Raw genomic sequence first — 23,479 nt, 5'->3', positions numbered from 1 at the left:
TACGCTTCATTTCTGACTGTTTGGGGGAATTAGTAGTTTATGGCACACTCTATGGGGGGAGGGCAGGTGTGGGTGCTGAAAAAGCCCCAACCAGATCACAGGGAGGATGTGTGGATGACTGTCAATGACAACAAAGGGTGCGCACAGGTGACAGAAGCTGAAGAGCTGGCCCGCTGGCTTCTGATGAGAAGCAAGCACTGACTTGCTGTGAGTGTACGGGGTGGGTATGCTCTTGTGGGGGTCAAACACCACATGGTAAGAGAGCTCTTACACAGCAATGGGGAACCAGTTATAGGGTCTTGAACTCCTCCACGATGCCTTCTGACATCCCCCCTGTTTCACTGTGCCCGCTCCAGATTGGCAATGTGGTCCTCATCATCTTCGTCAGCTACTTTGGCAGCCGAGTTCATCGCCCGCGGGTGATTGGTGCTGGGGGGCTGCTGCTGGCGCTGGGAGCATTCCTGGTTACCCTGCCCCACTTCCTATCAGGCCCCTATGAATACACCACACTCAGCATCGGTAAGTGCCTTCCCCTTATCACCATCAGCTGTCCTAGCACAAATCCATCTCCGGCTGTCCTGGGCTGGGTTACCTGTGCCTACCCAAAAAGAGGGGTTGTATCCACACAGGGTTTGGAGGGAAAGACTTAGGGCAGAGATTTGCTATTTCATGGCTGACTTCAGCATGGCTTTGCAACTCCTTCTGAATTCAGTAACTGCATTTGGGATCCCTTTTGCCTCATCTGGGCACGTGTTCCAGCTGTTGTTTCAGGTGAAGAGAGTTGTAGTCATGGTAATGTACTTAAATTCCCCATAGAGGCTCCTGGAGGCCTCCAGAGGGAGCAGTCAGTGTTTCAAGTTCAGCAGGCAGGATTCGCTCTTCAGGCTGCTCAAAGCCCCATCCAACCCGGCCTTGAGCACTGCCAGGGAAGGGACATGATGACAGCACTGTTATTAATGATGGAATGTCATTTAACTATCAAAAAATAACAGACAGGGAGAGAGTGTGAAAACAGCTGTGAGTAGAGAGTGCTGCTGATGGGGCAGTGGATTTGGGATACCCTGAAACCCTGGGGTGCAGGAGATGCTGGTTCTGCTGCTGATGCCCTGTGTGACTGTGGACAAATAATTTCACTTCTGGTTCTTTTGGGGCACTGTTCCATTTCCTGAAGGGCTCTGTAGTACCTTGCTACTGAGGCTTTGTGCTTTTCTGAATGCTGAGTTGGATTCATACCCAAACAGTTCTTGCCATATCAGTCTCGTTCGGATAGCTCAAGAAGTTAATAGCTGTGGCACTGCAGATCAGTCACAGAGGTGCTGCAGTATGAGAAGTGAGGTCGTCTCCATGCTGCTGAGCAGTATGTGGGTGATAGAGCAGAATTAAGATCTCCAGTCCCCAGGGCCTGTTCTGTCTAGCCAGTAAGCCTTATGATCTGTCCTAAGAAGGTTTTTACCAGTGTAACTGGGCAGACTTTGGGAACAAACCGGTGTGTATGACAACAGCTCATTTTCTGTGCAGAATGCAATATGCAGAAGAGCCTGCCTCACACGCCACAAGGCTGGCTTTGGATTTCCCGAAGAAACATCAGCCCCTAAATCTTCAGGATGCCAATGCTTCAGGCTCCTAATGCCTCAGGAGCCTTAGTCTCCTTGGGGATTGCCACCTCTGAAAACCCCAAAACATACTGGCTCTGCACCAAGTTGTTCCCCCCATACCTGTGCCACTGAGGGGGATGGCAGTGGTTGCAGCAGTGTCAGCAGGGGAAGCCTTCCATTTCTGAGTTAGAAGATGCTTTCTCCTCCTTTTGAGCCTCATGCACCGCATCCTAGCTTGATACTCTGGGCTCAGGGAGTCTTGGCTGAGCCAGAGAGCCACTGGGTGGCCTTAGGCTGGTTGCTGCCTTTAGTTAGGTCCTGACCTTGATGTACCTCAACAGAATGCAAACCCCAGCTGCAGTGAGGACAGAGCTGTTCACAGGTGCCTGACAACCTCTGCTCCCACCAAAGGGTTAGAGATCCTCTGGCTTTGCTCTCCCCCATCAGCTCAGGGGAATCTGGCACCGCCATGGCTGATGTGCAAGCCCAGACCCCATGAAATGTTATTAAAAATGATGGCCCAGTGTGGGGCTGAGTGTGCCAGTGCTTACACAGGAATATGAAGACCGGCTCTGTGCTGGCTTGCAGCCTCCTCTCTGCTACACAGCCTCGTATGTCTCTGTTCTCCAAATCAGCCAGTTTGGAAAGTGGATCAGGCATCAGTCGCCAAGTTTTATGACAGCTTAAATTTATTTGCAGGGGTAGGAACTGGTCAGGATTCAGGACGGGGGCTTCTTTTAGCACAAAGGAAACAAGTCAAAGGTGCAGGTATCATCCTGCTCCCTGCCTGAAGCCATAGGTGTCTTGGCCCAGTATTTACAGCCCATGAAGATGTTCCAGTTGTGGTTAGAGTTTGGCTGGAAGCCTTGAGCAGGCTGACATGTCTGGACAGTATGAAGATGTGAGGCCCTTGCTTTGGAAGGAGGTGGGCTGCTGAATGGAGATTCAGGGGCAAGATGTCCTGCTCAGGGCAGCCAAGTTGCCCCAGGGGACATCCCTTTCTGTTCCTGCCCAGGTACCACTAGGGACCAAAGAGCAAAATCAGCCATGGGTTATTAGGTTTGTCCTCACTAAACAAAGAACAGCCTCACTGTACAGCACACAACCTGGTGTGAGGCTTCTGTGGCTCTTGCTTTGGCTGCAGTATAATCTTTATTAGAAAATGAGGCTCCTTCTGACAGGCAATGTGAACCCTTTAGGCAACGCAGCTTTGAATTGACTCACACAGGGATTTTTATGGTGACCTGCTATTAGGAATGTGCTCCTGCACTATGCCAATGGAAACCCCCCATCACCTGAAAAACTTGTGTCTGTTTGCTCAGAAGCATAGAAAATCCACAGTTATTACCTTAATAAGAAAAACGTGATAGGAATGATGAGCTAATTACAAATAATAAAGAGAAAAAGAGAAAAGTCGGAGTGGCAAGAGATAGCATCAAAAGTCCAGGACTTACTCTGTTTGCTCCATAATGCCTTCTTTTTGCATGAAAACCAATTTTTTTTCATCCATGGATATTTAGGCTTTCCCACTGGCCTTGATACCTTCCCAAAGAAAGGGAAAAGTGGTAAGAACTGCTAAATAAAATGAGCAATCCATCTGGAATCCACCAGTGTGTTCCGACTCAGCAGCTCTGGGAGATCCCCAGTGTTTAGGGATTTATTGTGGGAGGAGGCAGGGGATGTGCTCAGGATTATAATGCTCACTCTTCTCCCTTGCAGGTAACAAAAGCCAGGTCCAAGCTGAACTCTGCTATGCAGAGAATAAGTTTGTGTGCCCAAACACCACCCAGGATCCCCAGAAGGAGGCCAGCAGCATATGGGCAATGATGGTCATTGCACAGCTGCTGGCTGGAATCGGGACAGTCCCCATCCAGCCCTTTGGGATATCCTATGTAGACGACTTTGCAGAAGCAAACAACTCCCCACTGTATGTTGGTAAGTGGGACCATTTCTGTATATTGTTTTGTTTCCACTGGACCTTAAAGGCAAGATGTAGAGGTGATAGATGGGAATGCTTTTCTGGAGAGGAACCTGCAGACAAGGGCTGAGCAGCCAGTGGGACTCAGATGAGATCCTCCCCATCAGAAGGCTGGGCTGTGTTCCCCTCCCTTTCATAGTCAGCTGTTTTCTGTCGGGTTGTATTTGTGGTGTGGGTATTAGGAAGCTGAAGAATCAGGGCAAAGAGATGAGATGGATGTGCTGGGGCTTCTATGTTGCATCTGTGAGAACTCATGTCATCCATAGGGGTAAAGAATAGAAGGGAAACCTCCTTAGAGGCCACCTCCTGCTCTTACTGAGCATCAATTGATCATGGTTTAAGCAGAGATATGACAGCCTGCAGAAGCCAATTAACACAGCTTTTGCATCAAGGCTTCAAAATTGACATTTTTTGCCATGGGATCAGTGCCTGCCTATGGGGACTCTCAGCCTCAGGAGGACTTCCTGACTGCAGATGTGTGCTGGCTTCCGTGTTAAATTGATCTTTTTTTCCCTGCGAATGGCAAAACCCATCTGGTGCTGGCCTCCCCATGTGAGTTTTGAGCACAGTCCATCAGTTACTTAAAACCCCAATTCTTCCTGGTGCCAAACAATGTCTTTAAAGCAGCCAAAGGCATCAGAGTGATTTAGGAATCGAAAGCAGATGTTCCAAAATAAGGTAAGCACTAAAGGAGAAGGAAAGCCTTTGGAATTGGACTCCCAAGGACGGGGTTTGGACAAGCACTGGAGTGCTTGGCAGGGTCTCCAGACCCACCCAGGCGCACTGTGCTCCAGGCTCATGCTGGAAAGGGCTGCTGTTCCACCTAAGAGCTCTACAGAAAGGCTTCCATGTGGGTAGTACTCACTCCTCTCAGCTCAAGTATAGTAGTCTGGGCTGGCAAAAGGAGGGACAGAGCATCGTTGTCTTCCTTAGGCAAGGAGGGGTCTCTGTTCCCAGGACCTCTGAGTGCACTTTGGAATCCCAAACCTGCAAGGTCCTGAAGATGAAGGAAAATGGAACTGGTTTGTTCTTTGTAATATAGAATATTATATATAAATATATGTACACTATATGTAAATATATAAATTACAAAATATAGATTTTAATATACATATATATGAATATATATGATTCTATGATTCAAAATATATTTTATATATATTTATGCAGATATTCCACAGCTAGGGCTCTGGGAACGTCAGTGTCAGGTGATACGGCTACTGAGTCTGAATTGCATAACTCTTGTTTTGGTTTACGTCCTAACATCTTCCTATGAAAGGGAACACTACTGTCTATGTATGAGGTTAAATACTCCTTCTCTCATGACCCTGCCCTTCAATACATAGGTTTATGTTATAGAAACAAAAGCACTGCCTTGCCCAATTGGGGGAAAAATAAGAAAGCTTTTTAAACAGATGCACAGCTGGGGCACAGCAATGGGATCAGGTGCTTTCATACCCAGTATGCTCAAAGGCTCCTGACCAGCAAAGTGCACAGGAAGGGTCAGTGCAGTTCAAACAAACTATCCCTCTTTGAACATCGTAAGAAGGTTGTGCAGAGAGTTTCTATCAGGGAGGAACCTTAAATCCTTTCCTTCCAAAGAAGTCAAAAGGAAATATTTTGACCTCACAGGTTAGGTTAGGTTAGGTTATGTCCATGTCATCTGTTTTTTGAAAGGGGTAGTTCAGCTGAACCAAGGCGGATCTGCCAGCCTTTTTGCTCTCAGCATTTTCCACCTCCCCTGAAGTTTGCACCAAGAGTCTTTGCTTGGATCTAAGGACTTGAGAAGGCTTTGTTTCCTTGGACTCCTGTAGGAGATAAAAGTCTTTGTTACCTGCTGGAGCTCAGGATGCAAGCATCCTGCTGCTCTCTGTGGCTACCCCTTTTGTCACAGTGAGTCATGGATATTCACGGTGTAGCTGACAGCTTATAGCACATCATAGAATCATAGAATCATAGAATAGTTAGGGTTGGAAAGGACCTTAAGATCATCAAGTTCCAACCCCCCTGCCATGGGCAGGGACACCTCACTCTAAACCATATCACCCAAGGCCTCTTCCAACCTGGCCTTGAACGCTGCCAGGGATGGAGCATTCACAACCTCCCTGGACAACCTATTCCAGTGCCTCACTACCCTAACAGGAAAGAATTTCCTCCTTATATCCAATCTAAACTTCCCCTGTTTAAGTTTTAACCCATTACCCCTTGTCCTGTCACTACAGTCCCTAATGAAGAGTCCCTTCCCAGCACCCCTATAGGCCCCCTTCAGATACTGGAAGGCTGCTATGAGGTCTCCACGCAGCCTTCTCTTCTCCAGGCTAAACAGCCCCAAGTTTCTCAGCCTGTCTTCATATGGGAGGTGCATCAGCAAAGCCTTGATTACAGCAGAGCAGAGGGAGTTCTGCATGCAGCTGCCTGCCCTCCTACTAATCTTTTTGGATAAACACCATGTTCAGTATCTGAGCAATGGGAATCTTCTCATCATCTGCTGCTTGATAAAAGATGGGTTTCTCTCCTCTCCATATTGTAACACCATTCATGCCTCGCATGGGAAGACAAAAACCACATGGAAGTTACTGTTCCCTTCTCACACTGGCTCTGCTCCCTCTCTTCAGCCATCCTCTTTGCAATTGCTGTGTTCGGCCCTGCTTTTGGATACTTGCTGGGATCTGTGGTGCTGCGGCTCTTTGTGGACATTGGGAGAGTTGACACTGGTGAGTATTTCTCAAGGAGTGATGGCCCTCCTAAAAGTCCTGTGTGAGCCAGAAGGTCACTCTGAGAGAGAGCTTCAGCCACCAGCCCCATGACCCACAAAACGGCTCTCCTGGAAAGAGCCCTAGTACATTTCTCCACTCCATCTCCCCATGAGGAAGGCTACAGATGGTCCTGAAGCAGAGCCCTGTGGTAGGGACATTTCAGTGTCCTACTCATGGGGCTGCACTGAAACATTGGTGGGCATTGCTGGGGTCTACCCACTGCCACCATGCTGAGGAAGTATCACACTACTCCAACATGGTGGTGGAGAGGAGTAGGGACATCTGAAGCATTCAGGGATGGAGAAGGCAATCACAGAGCAACCACTGCCCTATGGGTGCACAGGAAGGCTCGAGCCTACTTCTCCTCCTCCCCACCAGTATCTGCAAAGAGAGGGATCAAGCCAACCCCACCACAAGGCTTATTTTCTTTATCTGTGGTGCACGCTTATTATTTCTGGTAACTTAATCACTAAAGAATTCTCCCCAGCTCCATCATTAGCGTGGCTTTTTCCTGTGTTTCCTTAGAGAGATCAGAGCTTGCCTGACATTTTTGTCCGGTGCCTGATAAGAATAATAAATGAACCTGGGGCAGGAAACAGCAAAAAGCGTTGGCTCACTCCCTGCAGCAGCAGACAAATTTAGCAGCCTCTGCCTGGTCGCTCCATGATGACGTCCAAGCTCCAAGAGTGGAGTGGTCCTGTCTGGGGAAGTGGGGCAATTGTTTCAGTGGGGTGTGGGCTCCTCTCGTGCCGCACCCTGGCACAGGGCTCCCACCCGGAGGCTGCTGCTGGTTCCTTTCCCAGCCTTAACGTCCTGACGATGGGGAGATGCAGTCCCCATGCCAAGCCAAGCAATCCGTCAAGCTCCCGTGAGCATCGCTTGGCCCAGCTGAAGGATGTCTGCACTGGAGACAGAGCGGCTCTCACCTTCTCCTCCTTTTTCCGGAGAAGGCGCCTAGAGTTTCATCCACTCGGAAACCAGGCTCATTAACAGCACTCTTCTGCCGGCACAGGTCTTTCCCTTGGTCTCTGCAAGCAGAGAGTGACCAAGCCTGGAACAATGGGAGTGCAGTTTGTTCCAGGAATGTAGCTGTGCCCTTTCCCGGTCACTGTCTCAGCTCAGCACCCCTGGCAGACAGCATGGTCGAAACCTACCATAGGCCCCAGGCAGAAGAGGATGGAATCAGGCTCCCATAGTTGCCGCCTTGCTGGCTGGCTCAATGGGCAAGAGTTGAGCATGTGCCATGAGCATATGGCAGTGCTGACTAAATCCAACCTACAGTCATTCGGGAGGCTCAGCATGGTTCAGATGGGGAGGTGGTGGAGAAAGATCTGGCCAGGGGAAAAGGTGGCAAAACGCAACCAAGGCTGGGCTTGCTACCAACACTCTTGCTCTTCCTTGCCAGTGCACAGACCCTTGGACTGTGCCCACATGGTCTCTGTGCCCCACCAGTCCATATGTGTATGGATGTTTGCCCTTTTCACCTGTAGATGTTCAGGAGCAAAAGTCTTATGGTAGGTCCTTGTGTCTTGCAGCTACTGTGGCCCTGACACCAGGGGATCAGCGGTGGATTGGAGCCTGGTGGCTGGGGCTGCTGATCTCCTCAGGCTGCTTGGTGCTCACATCCATTCCTTATTTCTTTTTCCCTCGGTACATGCTGAAAGGACAGGTGAGACCTCATCTCCAGAGGGTCAGAACATCTTGATGGCTGGGCTGTGCCCATGGACAGAATACCTGTCCCCAGAGGAGAGGGGTGGGAGGGAGAAAAGGGAGCATTCAGCCCTTCTCAGATGTGGTTACAAATTCTCACAAGGGAAAAGTGTGGTTCTGCTGGTGATGGCTGCAACACCCCTGGCAAGGTCACACACCCCTAATGCCAGCCCCATCATCAGTGACAGCCCCTGCTCAGAGCAGAGCATCCTGCAGTGTGGCATACACGGGAGCAGCACTGTCTTAAAGCTGGGTGGAGAACTGGCGTGTGTGTGTGATAACGGGATTTTCCTTTGGGAACAAATTGCAGAAAAGGGACAAATTTCCCACTAAACCACATTTTAAAAGATGCAAAATTATTAAGATGTTTCATTTCAGTGTGTTCAAAGCCAAGTCCCACTGGTTCAGTTTCAAAATTATGCTGTTTTGAAATTGTTTAATCATCAGTTCTTTAAAGGTCAAAATCAAAGCCAAAATGTTTCATGAGTATAGGTAGAGGACTCTCCAGGCTTGAGCTGACCTGTGTCCAACCTTCATTTTTAGACTTTTTGCAGCTATCTCATCAGGGTTAAGGAGAGAAAAGCTTTTCAAGTCCTTAAAACTTCTTGGATCAGGACAAGCTTTTGCCTTGCAGCTCTGTGATTTTTGAGCTAATTCACCCCTTTGGTCTAATGGGGTTCAAATGCATCTGGGATAGACCCTGCTCCTCTTGAGCCTTGCTGCGTGCTGAGATGGTGCCACCCATGCATGTCTTCTCACCATGGGTTGCTGCTCTTTTCTCCTTCCCAGGACTCGAACATGGAGGCCGGCATGCTCAGGAAGATGGAGAAGGGGATGGCTGAAGAAACCTCTCTGCTAGAGTTCATAAAAAGTAAAGGACTGGCTCATAAAGGCGAGGGTGAACAGGGCCTAAGGCCATGCTGGGTGGGTGGAGATCACCACACTGTTGTTTTCAAGCTGAGGGTGCTTCTTGTGAGCCCCTGAGCCCATCCATCATGTCCCGTGGAGATGCCCAGGCCAGCTCAGGCACCAGGAGGGCTGTAGAATTCCCTTCCCTAAGGACTATGGGAAGACGGACACAGCCTCCCTCTTGCTGTAAGACAGTGGGGCCTCAATTGTTTCTGAAAATTGGTTTGAGGCTCTTAAAACGGCATGAAAACACTAGGCTTAACCCACAGCTCCAGGAGAGGGCATGGGACTATCGGCACCACCAGCCACTGGCTTTGGGAAGGTCACTGCACTGCAGCTTACACTGGTTTGTTTATGCATAGCTGGAACAGGCTTGCGTAGGGATGTCACTAATGAGACCAGTCTAATGACTTTTTTTAGCTCCATGATGGTTTCTTTCCAGATAAAGCCCCTCCCTCGTTCCCTCTCCATCCACCGAAGTCATATCCTGGAGCTGTCAGCTCCCTCTGCCTCATTGGGCTTTGATGAACAAAGACGATCCCGTCTTTGCTAGAAGGGGAAGGCTAATCAGAGACCAAATAAACAGCTGCTCCTGGGGAGCCTGGAGTCAGCCTGCCTCTGCTGAAAGGGCAGGGGGACACGATGTCCCACCAGGAAAACACTGTTTGGCAGCAGCAGGAGCCAGACCCTGCCCTTACACAGCCAGCGGAGCTCTGCCAAAACCCCTGAGGCTTTGTCTGTTTGCGCCACCCGAGGGTATGGGCCCTGGTCCAGACAAACAACTGCACTGTGGCTGCTAAGTGCTCCAGACGCTTGTGCGTTTGGAAAGCATGGGAGGAAGGCAGTGGGCAGAGCTACTTTCTACCTCTCTTCTCAGGGCGCTTTGGCCATGGTTTGGGCCACATTAGGATGACCTTAGACATCCCTTGTCTAAATTCATCCCCATGAACTCACTGGGAGCAGTCTAAGGGTCTGTGTTTCTTTCACAGTATGAATGACCGATGTGAGGATCATATGGCTGAAATACATTTTCCCTCCTGGTTCCCTGCAGGATTCCCAAAGATCTTTCTCAGGCTGCTCCTCAACCCCCTCTTCATCCTGCTGGTGCTGGCGCAGTGCAGCTTCTCCTCGGTCATCGCAGGTTTGGCCACCTTCCTCAACAAGTTCCTGGAGAAGCAGTACGGTGCCTCCTCCTCGTATGCCAACTTCCTCATTGGTGAGCAGCCGCCGCACGGTAGAGGACACCCATCAGCAGGGAGCCACCTCCCTGTATTCCCCAGGCTTTTCAAATCCTGCGGGAGGAAGTCACTGGGAACTCATTCTCAGATGAGACCTAGGGATCACCACAAGGTGGTTGATGGCTTTTCTGATCTGTCTGCAGCAGGCCAGGCTGTCTTGCAGCTCTCAAAGACTCTCCACAGTTGTAGTTCACGCAGTGAAGCAGCTCTGAATCACTCTGATGCTTAAAGATTGTAGAATTATAGAATGATTTGGGTTGGAAGGGACCTTAAAGCTCATCCATTTCCAAACCCCTGCCACGGGCAGGGACACCTGCCACTAGACCAGGTTGCTTCAAGCCCTGTCCAACCTGGCCTTGAGAACTGCCAGGGATGGGGCAGCCACAGCTTCTCTGGGCACCCTGTGCCAGCGCCTCAGCACCCTCACAGGGAAAAGCTTCTTCCTCATATCTAACCTGAATCTCTCCTCTTTCAGTTTATAGCCATTCCCCCTTGTCCTGTCACAACAGGCCTTTGTAAAAGTCTCTCTCCAGACTTCTTGTAGGCCCCCTTTAGGTATTGATGTTGCAAGAGCAAGCGATTACACACCCAGCTTGATTAGCCAAGTTCCTGAGGCTGATTTCTCATAGGTGCCAGCCGCCTTGGGGTTTGGTCTATTGTGGGTAAAGGTGGGTCTGCGGGTTCTCCCAACCACCACGATGTCCACAAAGCCACTACTGCCACCCACTGCCCACAGAGAGGTGCTTGGCAGGGAGGCCCCTCAGCTAATGCCTTTGTTCTTCGGCAGGAGCTGTGAACCTGCCAGCAGCAGCACTCGGGATGCTTTTAGGAGGAATCATCATGAAGCGCTTTGCCTTCTCCCTCCGGGCCATTCCCCGGTTTGCTGTGGTGGTGCTTGTCTTCTCCATCCTCATCTGCCTGCCCATTTTCTTCATGGGCTGCTCCACAGGGCGCATCGATGGGATCTATCCCCCCAGGTAACTGCGGGTCATTCGGTTGTTCTTAGCTCATTGTTCCTCCAGCTCTTGACCTGTTTATCCATGGGGTGGGATACACGCCAGTGGATGGGAAGAAGCAGTAGACATCACCATGCTACTCATGCCCACACCCAACAACAACACACCAAAACAAAACACCTGATTTTCTGTACTGACCAAGCAGGGTTTATTTTCCACTCTGTCTTTCTAGGGAGAAATAAGTGGTATTAGTGCTCATGTCCGCATTGGCATCTTGTGCATTCCCTTTGTTCCAGCTGGACATCACCTTTCTGCTCACCAGGGTGGAAACTTGGCTCTTACCATGTCTTTTTTTAAGATAACTATTGCGTTTAGGCTCCACCCCAGAATTAGACTCCACTCCACCAAGTGCATCACGCTCATTTCCCAATGCACTGCCAGCAAGGGGCTTTTGTACAGATGTTTCCCTTCGCCAGCAATAAGCCTCCTGTCCCAGGGGCATGGTGGGGGGGTGAGGAACAGGGCAGTCCATGTGCTTCTCCCACTTAAAAACCACTTAAATAGCCATGGTGAAGGAAAGCAAAGCACTCTGCAAATGCATACATGCTCTGAGATCCGCATGGCATGCCCCGTGAACTCAGGAGGATATGGAAACCCCTGAGGCACTGTCATCTCAAGCTTCCCATGTGAGAGCAGGGCTTCAAATGTGGGGAGACCCCTCAGCTCAAGATCAGGTGCTGCAGATGCTGAATTTTGGGAGGCATGTTGGCCTTACAGTGTTCACCTCTTGCCACCTGTGTCAGTGTCTTAGTTCCTCTGGGACTCACTAGTCTGAATAAGTTTTGCTGGTGTAACAAGAAGGCAGTTGCATGGAAAAAGAGGTTGTTTCCTTATATTATTTTGGAAACCTCCCCCCCTGCAATGGCAGCAGTGCATAAAATGCCTTTTGCCTGGATCCCCAGGTAGCTGAGGACTATGTGGATGGGTTAACATGAGCTCTGCCCCATCCCTCCATGCCCAAGGGCAGGTCCCTGATGCCAGCTTCCTGTAGAAGACAGACTGTGCTGCTCCAGCGGATGCGTTCCCTTAGCTAGTAAGGCAAGACAGGACAGATAATTCAGTTTGTCCTCTTGAATTTCACGCTGTTGTCGGGCTTGTTTGGAAATGAGCCCGCTTCCAGTTTCTGTCTGAATGGTGTTTCCAGCTGGGGCTGCTTGCACATCTGTTTGTGCAGTTCTGGATGGAGCCCAGATGTATTTCTCCAGGCATTTGGCTGTTTGGTTTTCAGCTGGGAAGGGGGGAAATAAGAACTGTGTGAGTGCTTGTTCACAGACATAACATAATTACCGCTAAGAAGTTCAATGTACACTTGCAGAGGTACCTGCAGGGGATCAGGGCCTGGCAGAAGGCCAGCCTGCTGCTGGCAGTGTCCCAGCACAAATAGGATCAGGGAACCTGGTCAGCCAGTGAGAGGGATTTTACGTCCTTTATGTCCTATTTCTTCATTTTTTTTATGATCTTCTTTTTCTCCTCTTTTTTGGCAGTACATTGAGTTCCCAGCAGCAGGTTAAGACGCCGACAGGGTGCCACTGCTCTGAGCACATCTTTCACCCAGTGTGTGGAGAAAACAATGTGGAGTACATCTCCCCCTGCTTCGCTGGCTGCACAAACAGCACCACTGATTCCTCCACTCCCAAACAAGTGGTGAGTAAAATAAGTGGTTTGCAAAGCAGAGTGCATCATGCTCACTGGTGGCAGTGGAGGCTGCAGCGATGCCATAGGAACCTGACAAAAGCAGTAACAGGGTAAAGCCTAGTAGGCAGGGAGATCTACCAGAGGAGCTGTGGTCTTGAGAAGGCACAATAGAGAACGGCTTTCATGCCCTGGGGTTTTGCTTGGAGAAATAGGGATGGAGACACATCCCATTGCAGGATCCCATGGCCATGCCTTAAAATCGGATCTGACACTCTTGTCAGCGTTCTGCAAAGTGATGGGGTCTGGTACATCACTAAAACTCTTGTTCTTGGCTTTTGGAGTTCTATGTTTTGGTTTTTTTTTCCAAATGTTTCCAACAGATCTACAGGAACTGTTCCCTGATCCCTGCAGGGAGTGGGCTGTCCTCTGCCAAGACAGGCTCCTGTCCTCTCAGCTGTTCTCACATGCTCCTTCCTGCCATATTCCTCATCTCCTTTGCTGCCCTGGTAGCCTGCCTGTCCCACAACCCCCTCTACATGATGGTTTTAAGGTAAGCAATGGGCAGAGAAGGTCACAAGGCACAGGGGGAACCCATGATGTAATGGGTTCCCCATGCTGGGATCAATGGGGCCTCTTTAACATGCAACAGGCAAATAAAGCTGCTTCACTAAATGCAGAGCCACCGCCTGCTCTGACCTCCCATGGCTTCTCTCCTCCAGGGTGGTGAACCAGGATGAGAAATCATTTGCCATTGGAGTCCAGTTCTTACTAATGAGATTGCTGGGTGAGTGTCCATAGCCTAAGGAGGCTGGGGAAAGGCAGCAGCATGCTCAGAGGCTTGCTTGAGCCCCAGAGGTGTTGAACCCTCTTGGTGACAGCAAGCAAAGCCCGCAGGCAGGGGCAGCATGGGCAGCCTGACTCCATCCTCTCTTCTCCAAAGCCTGGCTGCCAGCTCCAGCCATGTTCGGTGCCCTCATCGACTCCTCCTGCATCTACTGGCAGAAGCAGTGCACCCAGCGCCGGTTCTGTGCCTACTACAACAACGACTTCCTCCGCAACAGGTACCCCTGCCACATGTCCCCAGCAGGGATGGCCATGGGGATGATCCCCAGCTCAGCCTGGTGCCAGCTGGGAGGTGCCACCTCCAGACATGGCATCTCCCTGCTCTTCTTCTAACAGATACCTGGGCCTGCAGATAGGCTACAAGGTGGTGGGCACTATCCTCCTGGCCCTCATCAGCTGGAAGGTGAAGAGGAGTAAAGAGTACAACGTGCAGGAGAAGGCAGCAGGGCTGGTGTAACCCACCCGAGGACTGACTCCACACCTCCCATTACCCACTGCCAGTTCTTTGTCTCTTTTGGGTTTTTCCTCCTAAGGGAGCAACTTCACCTTAGCAGCTCTGAGCTCCTCTCCTGCAGCCCATGACAGGGCCATCCTCCCAGCGAGGGATGCTCTATGCCAGCCCCATCCTGGGACCAGCTTCTCCCAGGCTCTCCAGCTGCACCTTGCCCATCACTTTGGAAGAGGAGGCAGATGGGGACTGGATCACAGCCCTATTCTATATACTCAGAGAAGTGCCTGCTGTGGGCAATGGTCCCCACTCTGGTGTGATGTTTTCCAGCCAGGTAATGCCCTCCTGGCTGGGGTGGGAGCAGGGGAGACAACTGCCAACCCCGAGTCTGCCCCGTGTCCCTCCCTGCCCGCACCCCTTGCAGAGGTCAATGTGGACACTGCACACGTGAAGTTATGTGAAGTTATCACCAGGGGTTTACGGAGGGGGAAGAGGGGGGTTTGTTGCTCTTTATTATATATATATTTTTTTCTAAATAAAGGTCACTTTTCCAACTGTGGTGCTTTGCTGGTCACACCCCCGTGCCCTGAGAGTTGTCCCCAGTGGTGGGGGTGTCTGCCGGTCACATCCTGGCAGATGCTGAGTGCATTCCTCACTGGCCAAGGTAAAGAAACGATAGCAGATGCGGCATGTGTTCCTTCACGTAACTCCACAAGGGATGGGGGGGCTGTAGAGAGCAGGCAGGCTGTGCCAGCTCCCAGCCCTCTCCACCCTGCCTACACCATTTGCAGGCATGAGGCGACATGGGGAGCTTCTCAACCCACACCCCCAAGTCCTTCTCCTCAGGGCTGCTCCACCCAGCTTGTGTCTGCGTTTGGGATTACCCTGACCCAGATGCAAGACCTTGCCCTTGGCCTTGTTGAACTCAATGAGATTCACATGGTCCCACCTCTCCAGCCTATCAATGTCTCTCTGGATCCCACCCCTGCCCCCCAGCACGCTGACAGCACCACACAGACCAACCATCTAACATTCAGACTAAATACACACCCCAAAAAAAGACAAATCTAAAGCTCTGTGTGTGGATAATGCAGTTTTTTGGTAACAGACCTGGCTACCAAGCAGGAAGTTCGTCTCCAATATCATCAATGCTGAGCAGAAGGAAAGCCCCAATCCACGCAGATTTGACACAGCTGAGAATAATCAAGGCAAATACAGACAAAAACAAGTCTTGAGAACAAACACTTAAGAACAAAAAAGTTTAAGGAATATTTTTAATAACTTAAAAGCAATCATGGCCTCATGCTACCTTCCCACTTCACTCAAGCAGAGGCTGGTGCTTGGCCTCTGCTTTTCAAGGATGCAGGTCTTTCTTTGCAAGCAAAGTAACTACTCAAAGAAACAGCAATAATGTCACTTCAGCATCATGAATTCAAAGCAGGCGGTCTAAAAAGGATCTCCAGCTAAAGGAGTTCAAAGCATGACAAACATGTTCCAACAATATTCTGGCTGCAGGAAATACAACATAGTTTGTAAATATAACCCTCCCCATCTCCTGCAAGGATAGCAGAAGAGTCACTGGGTTCAAAAGACTAGAAATGCTTTGTTACAAGCACAAGTCTTTGCTGAAGACTGTTTTTGCTCTTCCCAACACTCCTAACACTTGACAATGCTACAGTGAGGCAGAGAATTCCCCAGAAAGCAAATGAACACAATAGATCAGTTGAGTGATGAAGGGAGCATCAAAACAGAGCAGAGGAACCCACAAAGGACAAAAAGAATCTACCAGGAGCCATCCACTCTTTCCTACCCTAAAAGGGGTTGCATCAAGAACAAAGGGGGTGTGCCAATGCCATAGGACCTCACAGTGTGGAGAGCAATCATCCTCACATAGGTGCAGAACAGAAATGACACATCAGAGCAGAAAGCGCTGTGAAGCTGCTGGGCAAGGCAACTGTGTTTTAAGGCTGATCAAGAAGAGGAAGCTGAATGAACAGCACCAGGCTCTTGTCTCACATCTGACTACCACCACTGCTGTGGGAAGATCTCCCTTTGTATAGCCAATGCTCCTCATGGAAGCATGAGAAGTAGGAGTGCAAATGTCTCTTGGACAGTTCACAAGCATGCTGAATGAGAGCCCTCCAGTGCTCCAAGCAGCCTCCAGAGCCATCAAGACAGCTACAGGCATTCCATGAATCTTCCTTGCAAGCAGCCACTTTGGTTTTAAACACCAGAGACAAATGAAAATTAACTGAGAAAAACATTTCTTTCCCCTTTTTATTGAGCATCTTCCTCAGGAGAAAGAATCACACTGCCTCCCTAGCAGCTCCTTGACTTTCGCTCTCTTTGCCATGACTGCTGACTAATTACACGCAAGAAAAGATCTTGATGCTGTCAATGGAGCAGCAGATAGGCAGGGGACTGCACAGCAAATGCCTGTCATGCCACATCTCACAAGTACTGGAAGTATGAATGTGAAAACTTGCCCATCTCATGATTACAAGCTCAGACCCTACTATAAACTCTGCCACTTGGAGGGTGTGCATACATGTCTGAAGTAAGAGGAGGAGAAGCAGAGTGAAACAAGCTTTTAGGACACAGCTCTCATTAAACTCCCCAGAACTGTCCAAGAGTGGAAATCACCTGAAGATATGGGCACCGCAGCTGGACACAGGCAGAGCACAGTGACAAAGGCAGAGCTGCCAGCCTTGCTGTGGTATCTGATAGGCCACTCCACTCCCACAGAAATGGAACTGCACCATTTTTGAAGAACAGCAAGGTAGCAGACACAGAGGAAAACATCATTTTATACCCAATGATTGCCTAACTGAGAGTCTGTGCCTTTGCCAGGACAGCATAGGCAATGTGTACAGTGCTTCTAAGCAGTGAGAGGCTGGGGAGGGAATTCTGAATCAGGAGGTGATTGGCAGCTCCAAGAGGCAGCAGGGTCACAATGCTAAACGAAGTAAGAAGAAAATAAGCAGACTCCAATCTGTAAAACTCATCTGGCAATGCACTCCTTCCTAATTTGCTTGGCAACTACCAAATGAAAGACTAAAGATTAACGAAACACAGAAGCCCAGTCAGCATCCCAGAGCAAGACAAAGGAAGAGGGGAGAGAAGAAAAATGCTGCAGTATGGAGACAGAGGAAATCACACCAGCAATTGTGTCATGTTGCTCACAAGCCCTTGAGCAGCAGAGGAAGTTACCACAATGCTGATTTCCAGGTTAAGTTTTCTCTTTCTAAAGCAAGAACAGATTTGAGTCCTTCAGGCCCTCTTTTTCCTTTCAGTGCCCAAGTGTCCTGCCTCTCCAAGTCTCTCCCCTCCAGCCTTGCTCTTCTCCGTTCAGGCGATCTTGGCCAGCCATTTCTCCAGACCCTCAAAGTCAGCATCTCCCTCCTCTCCCTTGCTGCCCCGAGCACTGCACTCCACGAATTCCACCTTCATGGGTAGCTGGGAGAAGTCGAAGTCCTTGCCCTTCTTCCCCAGCTGGGCAGGGCCTCCAATGGCTGAGCCATCCAGACTTGTGGGGGCTGCAGAGCGGGTCACTCGTAAGGTGTTGCTGCAGACAGAAAAGGGAAGAGTGTCAAGAACTGTGAACCAGGGAAACATTAGCTACACCATGGCTGCTGAGATGTTTTGTACCCAGCTCTGTCAGCAGGATGCCAGTTACACCAAGGGTAGAAGGCCTCATGGCTCTATCCTGCGAGGCACAGGCAGAGGCAAGCATTTTGGCCGCTTCTTTTAAGTACCTGCTAGAAGGTACAGCTGCAGAGAGGCAGCTTACAATATAGCACAGTCTATAAGCCACTTTCTCCTCCTTCCACTTCTTTTAAGAACTTGAAATTAGCAATAGATCATACATCATTCTTCCCAGGTTAACGTCCTTCCTAGAGGATGGATACAGAACCAACATGGGCTCCCAGACTCCTGCAATGCCTGTTAGAACAGGAAAACTAGAGACTCTCTCCCCAGCTCTCTGCTTTGCATGCCAAGCCCTTTTGAGTCAGAGCAGCCTTATAAAAAAACCCAACCCATGTCAGTACAGCTGAGCAGAGCTACTGATATCTTCACACCACTCACAGGAAGTCTGACATCTGAAAGCCAACTCTGGCTGAACCTGAAAGGGGACAGCGCCCTAGGCACGGAAAGTATTGCTGAATTAGATATGGCAGCTTTTAGGAAAGGACTGGGATGTTGTTTCTCCAACCCACAGCTTTTAGGAGGCCATACACTGTCAATGCCTACTGTTTTTTTGCATGATTTAACAAAGAGCAATCTTCTCTCATCCTGGTTACACCTAAATAAGACAAAATAGACTGCTCATTTTCTACAATGAACTTAGATGCAGCTTAAAAGGGAGCTCACTGAGCCCTGAGGTAAAAAACAGAAAGAAGAGAGAAGCTCACAAGGTTTAGATCCAGTTTCATACTTACAGCTCTTTTTCCAGCTGCTGTTGAATAAGTTTTGCTGATTTTGCCATTGTGACATCTAGACAGAGAAAAGAAAAGGAAATCATCTCTTTGGTTTTATGTGTGAAATCAGAACCTGGTACCTCTTCCTAAAGGCACAGTAAGGCACACTTACACTGCATTCCTAAGAGCTACCAGGACAACAATGTCTGTGTCTGTACTAGGATATGGGATGCCAGAGCTTGGGTTTGCAGATGTGAATGGGAGCAACATAAAATCCTGATATAATGCAGGGAATTAATCTATTCTTGCTGGGCAGTAAGTAGATTCAAAGAAAGGACGGGGTTTGATGTCACAACGACAAGCCCAGCACCCTAACCTGTCCTGGCATTACAGATCTCAACAGAGTATTTTTTAACCTATGGCATGTGGAGCCATGAAGGCCTCAGGAAACTTGTGAAGTAGTGCACGAAATAACCAAGAAAACCAAACCTGATAGTGCCCAAAAGCTTCAGACTGTTATACAGGGATTCACATCTCCACTGTAAAAGCCGTAAGGATCTGAAAATCTAGTCCTTTCCAGTAACTGGATGTTCCTGATAGCCCAACCAAGAGAAAATAATATACAATCTCACCAGCTAAATGGCTGTATGATTTTAACACTGAAACGATGAAGTGTGTATAAATAATTCATTATGTGCAAATTAATCCCATTTTCAGCTGCCTGCTGATTCAGGAAGACAGTAAGTTCTGTACAAGCAGTAAGCCACCTGCCTTATTTCAGCTCATCTAAAAAGCTGTAGCTCTCCCAAGTGGTGCTTCTCTGCAAAGCTATTAAGATATACCTGGCCTAAAAATTCTTCCAGTGGTTGGTAGAAATGTTCCTACTGAGTAGTCCAAGTTTAAAACTAAGTTCCAGCCTTCATTTTGCTGAAATCCCAACTCCTCAGAAATTCATCATCTATGGCATGAATCCCTAAGGTTCATTCAATTCAAGGCCTGAATTCAATGTCCAGCCTACAAGGCAGCACACATACCTTGTTTATTGCAAGCGATCAGGAGCGCGGGTGCATTTTTGAGCACAGTGCTATCAACTAGGACCTGGTACAGGAACTCTGCCACATCCTTCACCTCCCGCTGAAAGGCCACACTATCCACCACAAACACGATGGCTCTGGAGGAAAGAGGGAAGAACATGTGCTGGGTGTGAAGTTCTGCAACCATCTTCCCCTACACGTATTTCAGCCTGAGCGAAGGTTTTTGTTTCCACATAGTATCTCATCCAACCCAAGAGCAGGTTAGCTGCTGTCTTGAAATGCACCCCATGTCCAGCCCCAGCAGAAAATCTTCTCCTCTCTGCCCCAGGAATATACCACATCCCCTAAACTCCCCACTGCAGTTGCTTTGCCTCCTGATGCACTACAGACACAGGTAAGTGGGAAAGCAGAACAATAACTAAGCCTTGCTACCCCATCACAAAGCTCTGTCCCTCAGGGCACCACCACACAGAGGGAATCCCGTCCAGCTCACAGCATTCCCTGCACCATCATTTTCCATCCCTTTCCAAAACATTACCTGCCCCCTCCTTTCCCGCCAATCTCCTCCAAGTTACCTGGCTGCAGCCTTGAATCTCTCCAAGAACTGAAGCCGCAAACTCTCATGGCCTGGAAGGTCTATTAAGGTGACGTTAGCACTCTGAGGACAAAAGCAAGAAGGCATTAACAACACCTAATCTAGGGGCACCTAGACACCCAGTGATCACAGACTGGGGAAAAACAGTCTGCTAGTGGATTCCAGTTAGCCCGGTGTTGAGGCAGCAGTGGATGAGTGAATCCCTATACCAGGCAGAAGCACATAACTCATCCCATTATGAAACCATGTATGGTTCACATACACACACAACCAGCCCAGTTCTGACAGGCAAAAAAGATGCTGAGGAACAACATTCACAGCCAGGACTCAGTAAGGAGGGCACCAATACCAGCAAACTATTCACCGTTGCTGAGAGGACAGAGCATGCCGCAGAGGAAAGATAATGCTCAACCCCACTACAACTACAATGCATGCAGTGTGAGTGCTAAAGCTTCATCAGTACACCAGCAGATTTACACCATCCCTGGAGTGACAGCATATAGATCTTTGCACAGCAAAATCATGAACTCTTGTCCTGCAAGTCCCCAGTACAGAATACTGATCTTACAGCCTCTTAATCAAGTTATCCTTTCATGCACACCACCAACCCTACCGCAAGTCTACCTAAACACACAAAACTTTACTGGGAATAACACAAAAATGCCCTTGCAATAGATTGTTTAAATTGAAAGCTGCAAGTGTTTCCCTTTCCACAGCATGTCAGCCACAGCAAGGACATTTAAGAGCACAAATGCCTCTCACACTCCTGATCAAGATGGAGCCAAGTAGGATCATGTCACTATTCTCAAGATGATGCTCATCATTCTCAAGACGGGAAGAGAACACTACCCAAGAGCCCACCTACCCACTGCTCTGATTGTAATGGAAACCTTGTCTACCATTTAAAAAATACTAATAATCAGGAAAGCAGCAGTCCACCTTACAGCATTCTCCTTCCTCTCCCCCTCTAAATACTTATCTGCTCAATCTTAGGGACACAAAAATTACCCTGTACTTCCCTTCACTAAATTTTTAGCCTCTTATTATCAACACTATTACTGAAGACTGCCATAGAGAAGCCACAAAACCATCCTCTGCTTCAATTCCCCAGCACGTATCGTGCTGCCAACTTGCTGCTTTCACTGCCACATGTGCACCCAGTGCAAGAAACACTTCTGAAATGAAAGAAATTGCCATAAACTGAAACTGATTAAGTCTGTAGCAGTCCAGCACCTGAAATTTTGAGACTACGTGAAGTTCAACTGGTAGGTTCTTTTTAAGCCTGCTTTTAATTTCAGATTTTCTTGGAAGAAACTGAAATTACTGCCAAGTAAACCAACCAAATATGACAGAAAAATGTTCCCTCACACATCTCCCTTCTGCTCCAAAGCACAACACTGTCCTCACAGAGCTGCATGTTTCATTCCACTTGAAAAAGTAGCTCCTTTTCCTCTTCTACAGGAAAAACCACCACACACTGCCCCCCTTTCAAAACATGATACACAGACCTGGTTTTCAGTCAAATGTCACAATTTGACAAGCAAATTAAAAAGCACCTGCAGAGCTGAGGAGCCCCTAATACCTCCTGGTATTTTCCTGCCTTCTCTGCTCTGATCACCCAGAAAAATCCTATCCTACACTCAGACCAAACCTGAGACTGATTTCGAGCTGGGAAGACTGAGCAGCACAAAACCCATCAAACCAGGTTTACCACAGATACCAGAAAAAGACAGACACCGGTTGCTGTAGCAACCCTTCAGAAGTTACAGCCAGAAACCTGCCTGCTCACCTTGTCGTTGCTGACTCTGTAAACTGCAGAGCTGTCAGTTATCGAAGTCTGGGTATCCCGGTATCTTCCCGTCAACAGCTGTGGGGAAAAAAAAGTCATTTTAGGAGAAGGAGGCCAAAGGAACACTGGCACCGTGTTCCATCCACTCAGAAACTGAAACGATCTGTAAGGGGCTTGAGATATCCATTGGTATCTTGAGACATCCATTTCAATTTATGTGCATGAAACAGTTTCAGGTTTGGGTTTGTGGTTTTTTTTCTCCAAAAAACACTCATTAAAAGAAAAACATAAAATATATTGTGTACAGTTCTGGTGTCCTCAACATAAGAAGACATTGAGCTGTTGGAGCAAGTCCAGAGGAAGGCCAGGAGGATGATCAGGGGACTGTGGCAACTCCCATATGAACACAGGCTTGTAAGATTTGGGCCTGTCAGACATGGAGAAGAGAAGGCTGCGTGGAGACCTCATAGCAGCCTTCCAATATCTGAAGGGGGCCTATAAGGACACTGGACAGGGACTCTTCATCAGGGACTGCAGTCACAGGGTAAGGGGTGATGGTTTCAAACTCAAACAGAGGAAATTCAGGTTAGATATAAGGAAGAAGTTCTTTACTGCAAATATGGTGAACCAGTGGAACAGGTTGTCCAAAGAAGTGGCAAATGCTCCATTCCTGGCAGTGTTACAGACTGGGTTGGACAAAGCCTCGGGTGACATGGTCTGGTGGAAGGTGTCCCTGCCCATGGCAGGGGGCTGGAACTGCATGATCTTGAAATCCTTTCCAATCCAAACCATTCTATGACTGCTAAGCCCAGAAGGAAGACTGCCTCCCAATCTTTCAGCTCCGCCTGCTCCAGGTGGGCAGTTCCCCGCCTGAGGCTCCATCTGCAGCAGCTCCCAGCACCCCATTCCCAGCTCACCCTCGCGAAAAGCAGCGTCTTCCCCGCGTCGCAGAGGCCCAGCAGCAGCACCGCCTTCCGGCTGCTCCTCCTGCCCTGCACCAGCCTCCAGATCACTGCAGGAGAGAGGACAGAGCACCTCAGCCAGCCGCTGCCTCAGCCGGGTGCTCCCGGGCAGGCCCACAGGGCGCGGGGTACACAGACCCGCGGGGTCCGTCACTCACGGAGCGTGACGATAACGGCGATCAGCGCCAGGAGGACGGAGAGCACGGTGGGATCGGGCGCCAGCAGCTCCCGCCGCAGCGCCTCCAGATGCGGCTCCAGTGTCCCCGCCATGGCTCACACGTCGCCTTGGCCGCCCCGCTTCCGCTTCCGCTTCCTGCCCCGCGCGAGGGCTGCCGGGGGGCGCGGGGGAGCATGGGAGGTGTATTGGCGGCGGTATCGGGGGGTGAAGAGGAGGAAGAGGGAAGAGGGTTGGTTGGGAACAGGGGGCAGGGCTCTGTGTGTCGGGCTGGCCCTGGAAAGCAGGGACCGCGTTGCCTTTACAGCATAACGAGGGTTCATGCACGGAAGGTGCTGCGCAGGTGTCACATCCCGAGAGCGTGGAGGTCCAGGAGGC

The 23,479-nt window shown here is 49.4% G+C and overlaps 2 protein-coding genes across 5 annotated transcripts in view; one reads left to right on the top strand and one right to left on the bottom strand.

The window, feature by feature from the left end:
- The window catches only part of SLCO2A1 (solute carrier organic anion transporter family member 2A1), a 30,998-nt gene extending 16,312 nt beyond the window's left edge, over window positions 1-14,686 (top strand). For 2 of the 4 annotated variants that reach the window (XM_061354417.1, XM_061354416.1), the window contains 12 exons: window positions 357-519; window positions 3,315-3,530; window positions 6,189-6,287; window positions 7,865-7,998; window positions 8,829-8,910; window positions 10,000-10,164; window positions 10,974-11,163; window positions 12,687-12,846; window positions 13,218-13,387; window positions 13,557-13,621; window positions 13,778-13,898; window positions 14,017-14,686. In XM_061354417.1, the coding sequence (XP_061210401.1) occupies window positions 357-519; window positions 3,315-3,530; window positions 6,189-6,287; window positions 7,865-7,998; window positions 8,829-8,910; window positions 10,000-10,164; window positions 10,974-11,163; window positions 12,687-12,846; window positions 13,218-13,387; window positions 13,557-13,621; window positions 13,778-13,898; window positions 14,017-14,137 (1,686 nt within the window). In that variant the 3' untranslated portion in view covers window positions 14,138-14,686. Of the gene's footprint in view, window positions 1-356; window positions 520-3,314; window positions 3,531-6,188; window positions 6,288-7,864; window positions 7,999-8,828; window positions 8,911-9,999; window positions 10,165-10,973; window positions 11,164-12,686; window positions 12,847-13,217; window positions 13,388-13,556; window positions 13,622-13,777; window positions 13,899-14,016 lie in introns of those variants that run through there. The other 2 variants (XR_009725586.1, XM_061354418.1) reach the window with 2 other exon arrangements.
- A 2,595-nt stretch (window positions 14,687-17,281) lies between these two features.
- Window positions 17,282-23,248, bottom strand: SRPRB (SRP receptor subunit beta). The gene is made up of 7 exons (XM_061354442.1): window positions 23,085-23,248; window positions 22,882-22,976; window positions 21,965-22,042; window positions 20,156-20,238; window positions 19,581-19,717; window positions 18,568-18,622; window positions 17,282-17,693 (listed from the first exon to the last, which is right to left on the bottom strand). The coding sequence occupies exons 1-7, from the start codon at window positions 23,194-23,196 to the stop codon at window positions 17,477-17,479; spliced, it is 777 nt and encodes a 258-aa protein (XP_061210426.1). The 5' UTR covers window positions 23,197-23,248; the 3' UTR covers window positions 17,282-17,476.
- Between the last annotated feature and the right edge of the window lie 231 nt (window positions 23,249-23,479).

The sequence above is a fragment of the Neopsephotus bourkii genome, unplaced genomic scaffold (assembly GCF_033783945.1).
Source record: "Neopsephotus bourkii isolate Nb327-2 ecotype Australia unplaced genomic scaffold, CSIRO-AGI_Nbou_v1 NB_739, whole genome shotgun sequence".
In the NCBI taxonomy this organism is placed as follows: Eukaryota; Metazoa; Chordata; class Aves; order Psittaciformes; family Psittacidae; genus Neopsephotus; species Neopsephotus bourkii.
Note: the sequence above shows the minus strand (reverse complement) of the source record. Positions and strands in the feature narration are given on the sequence as shown.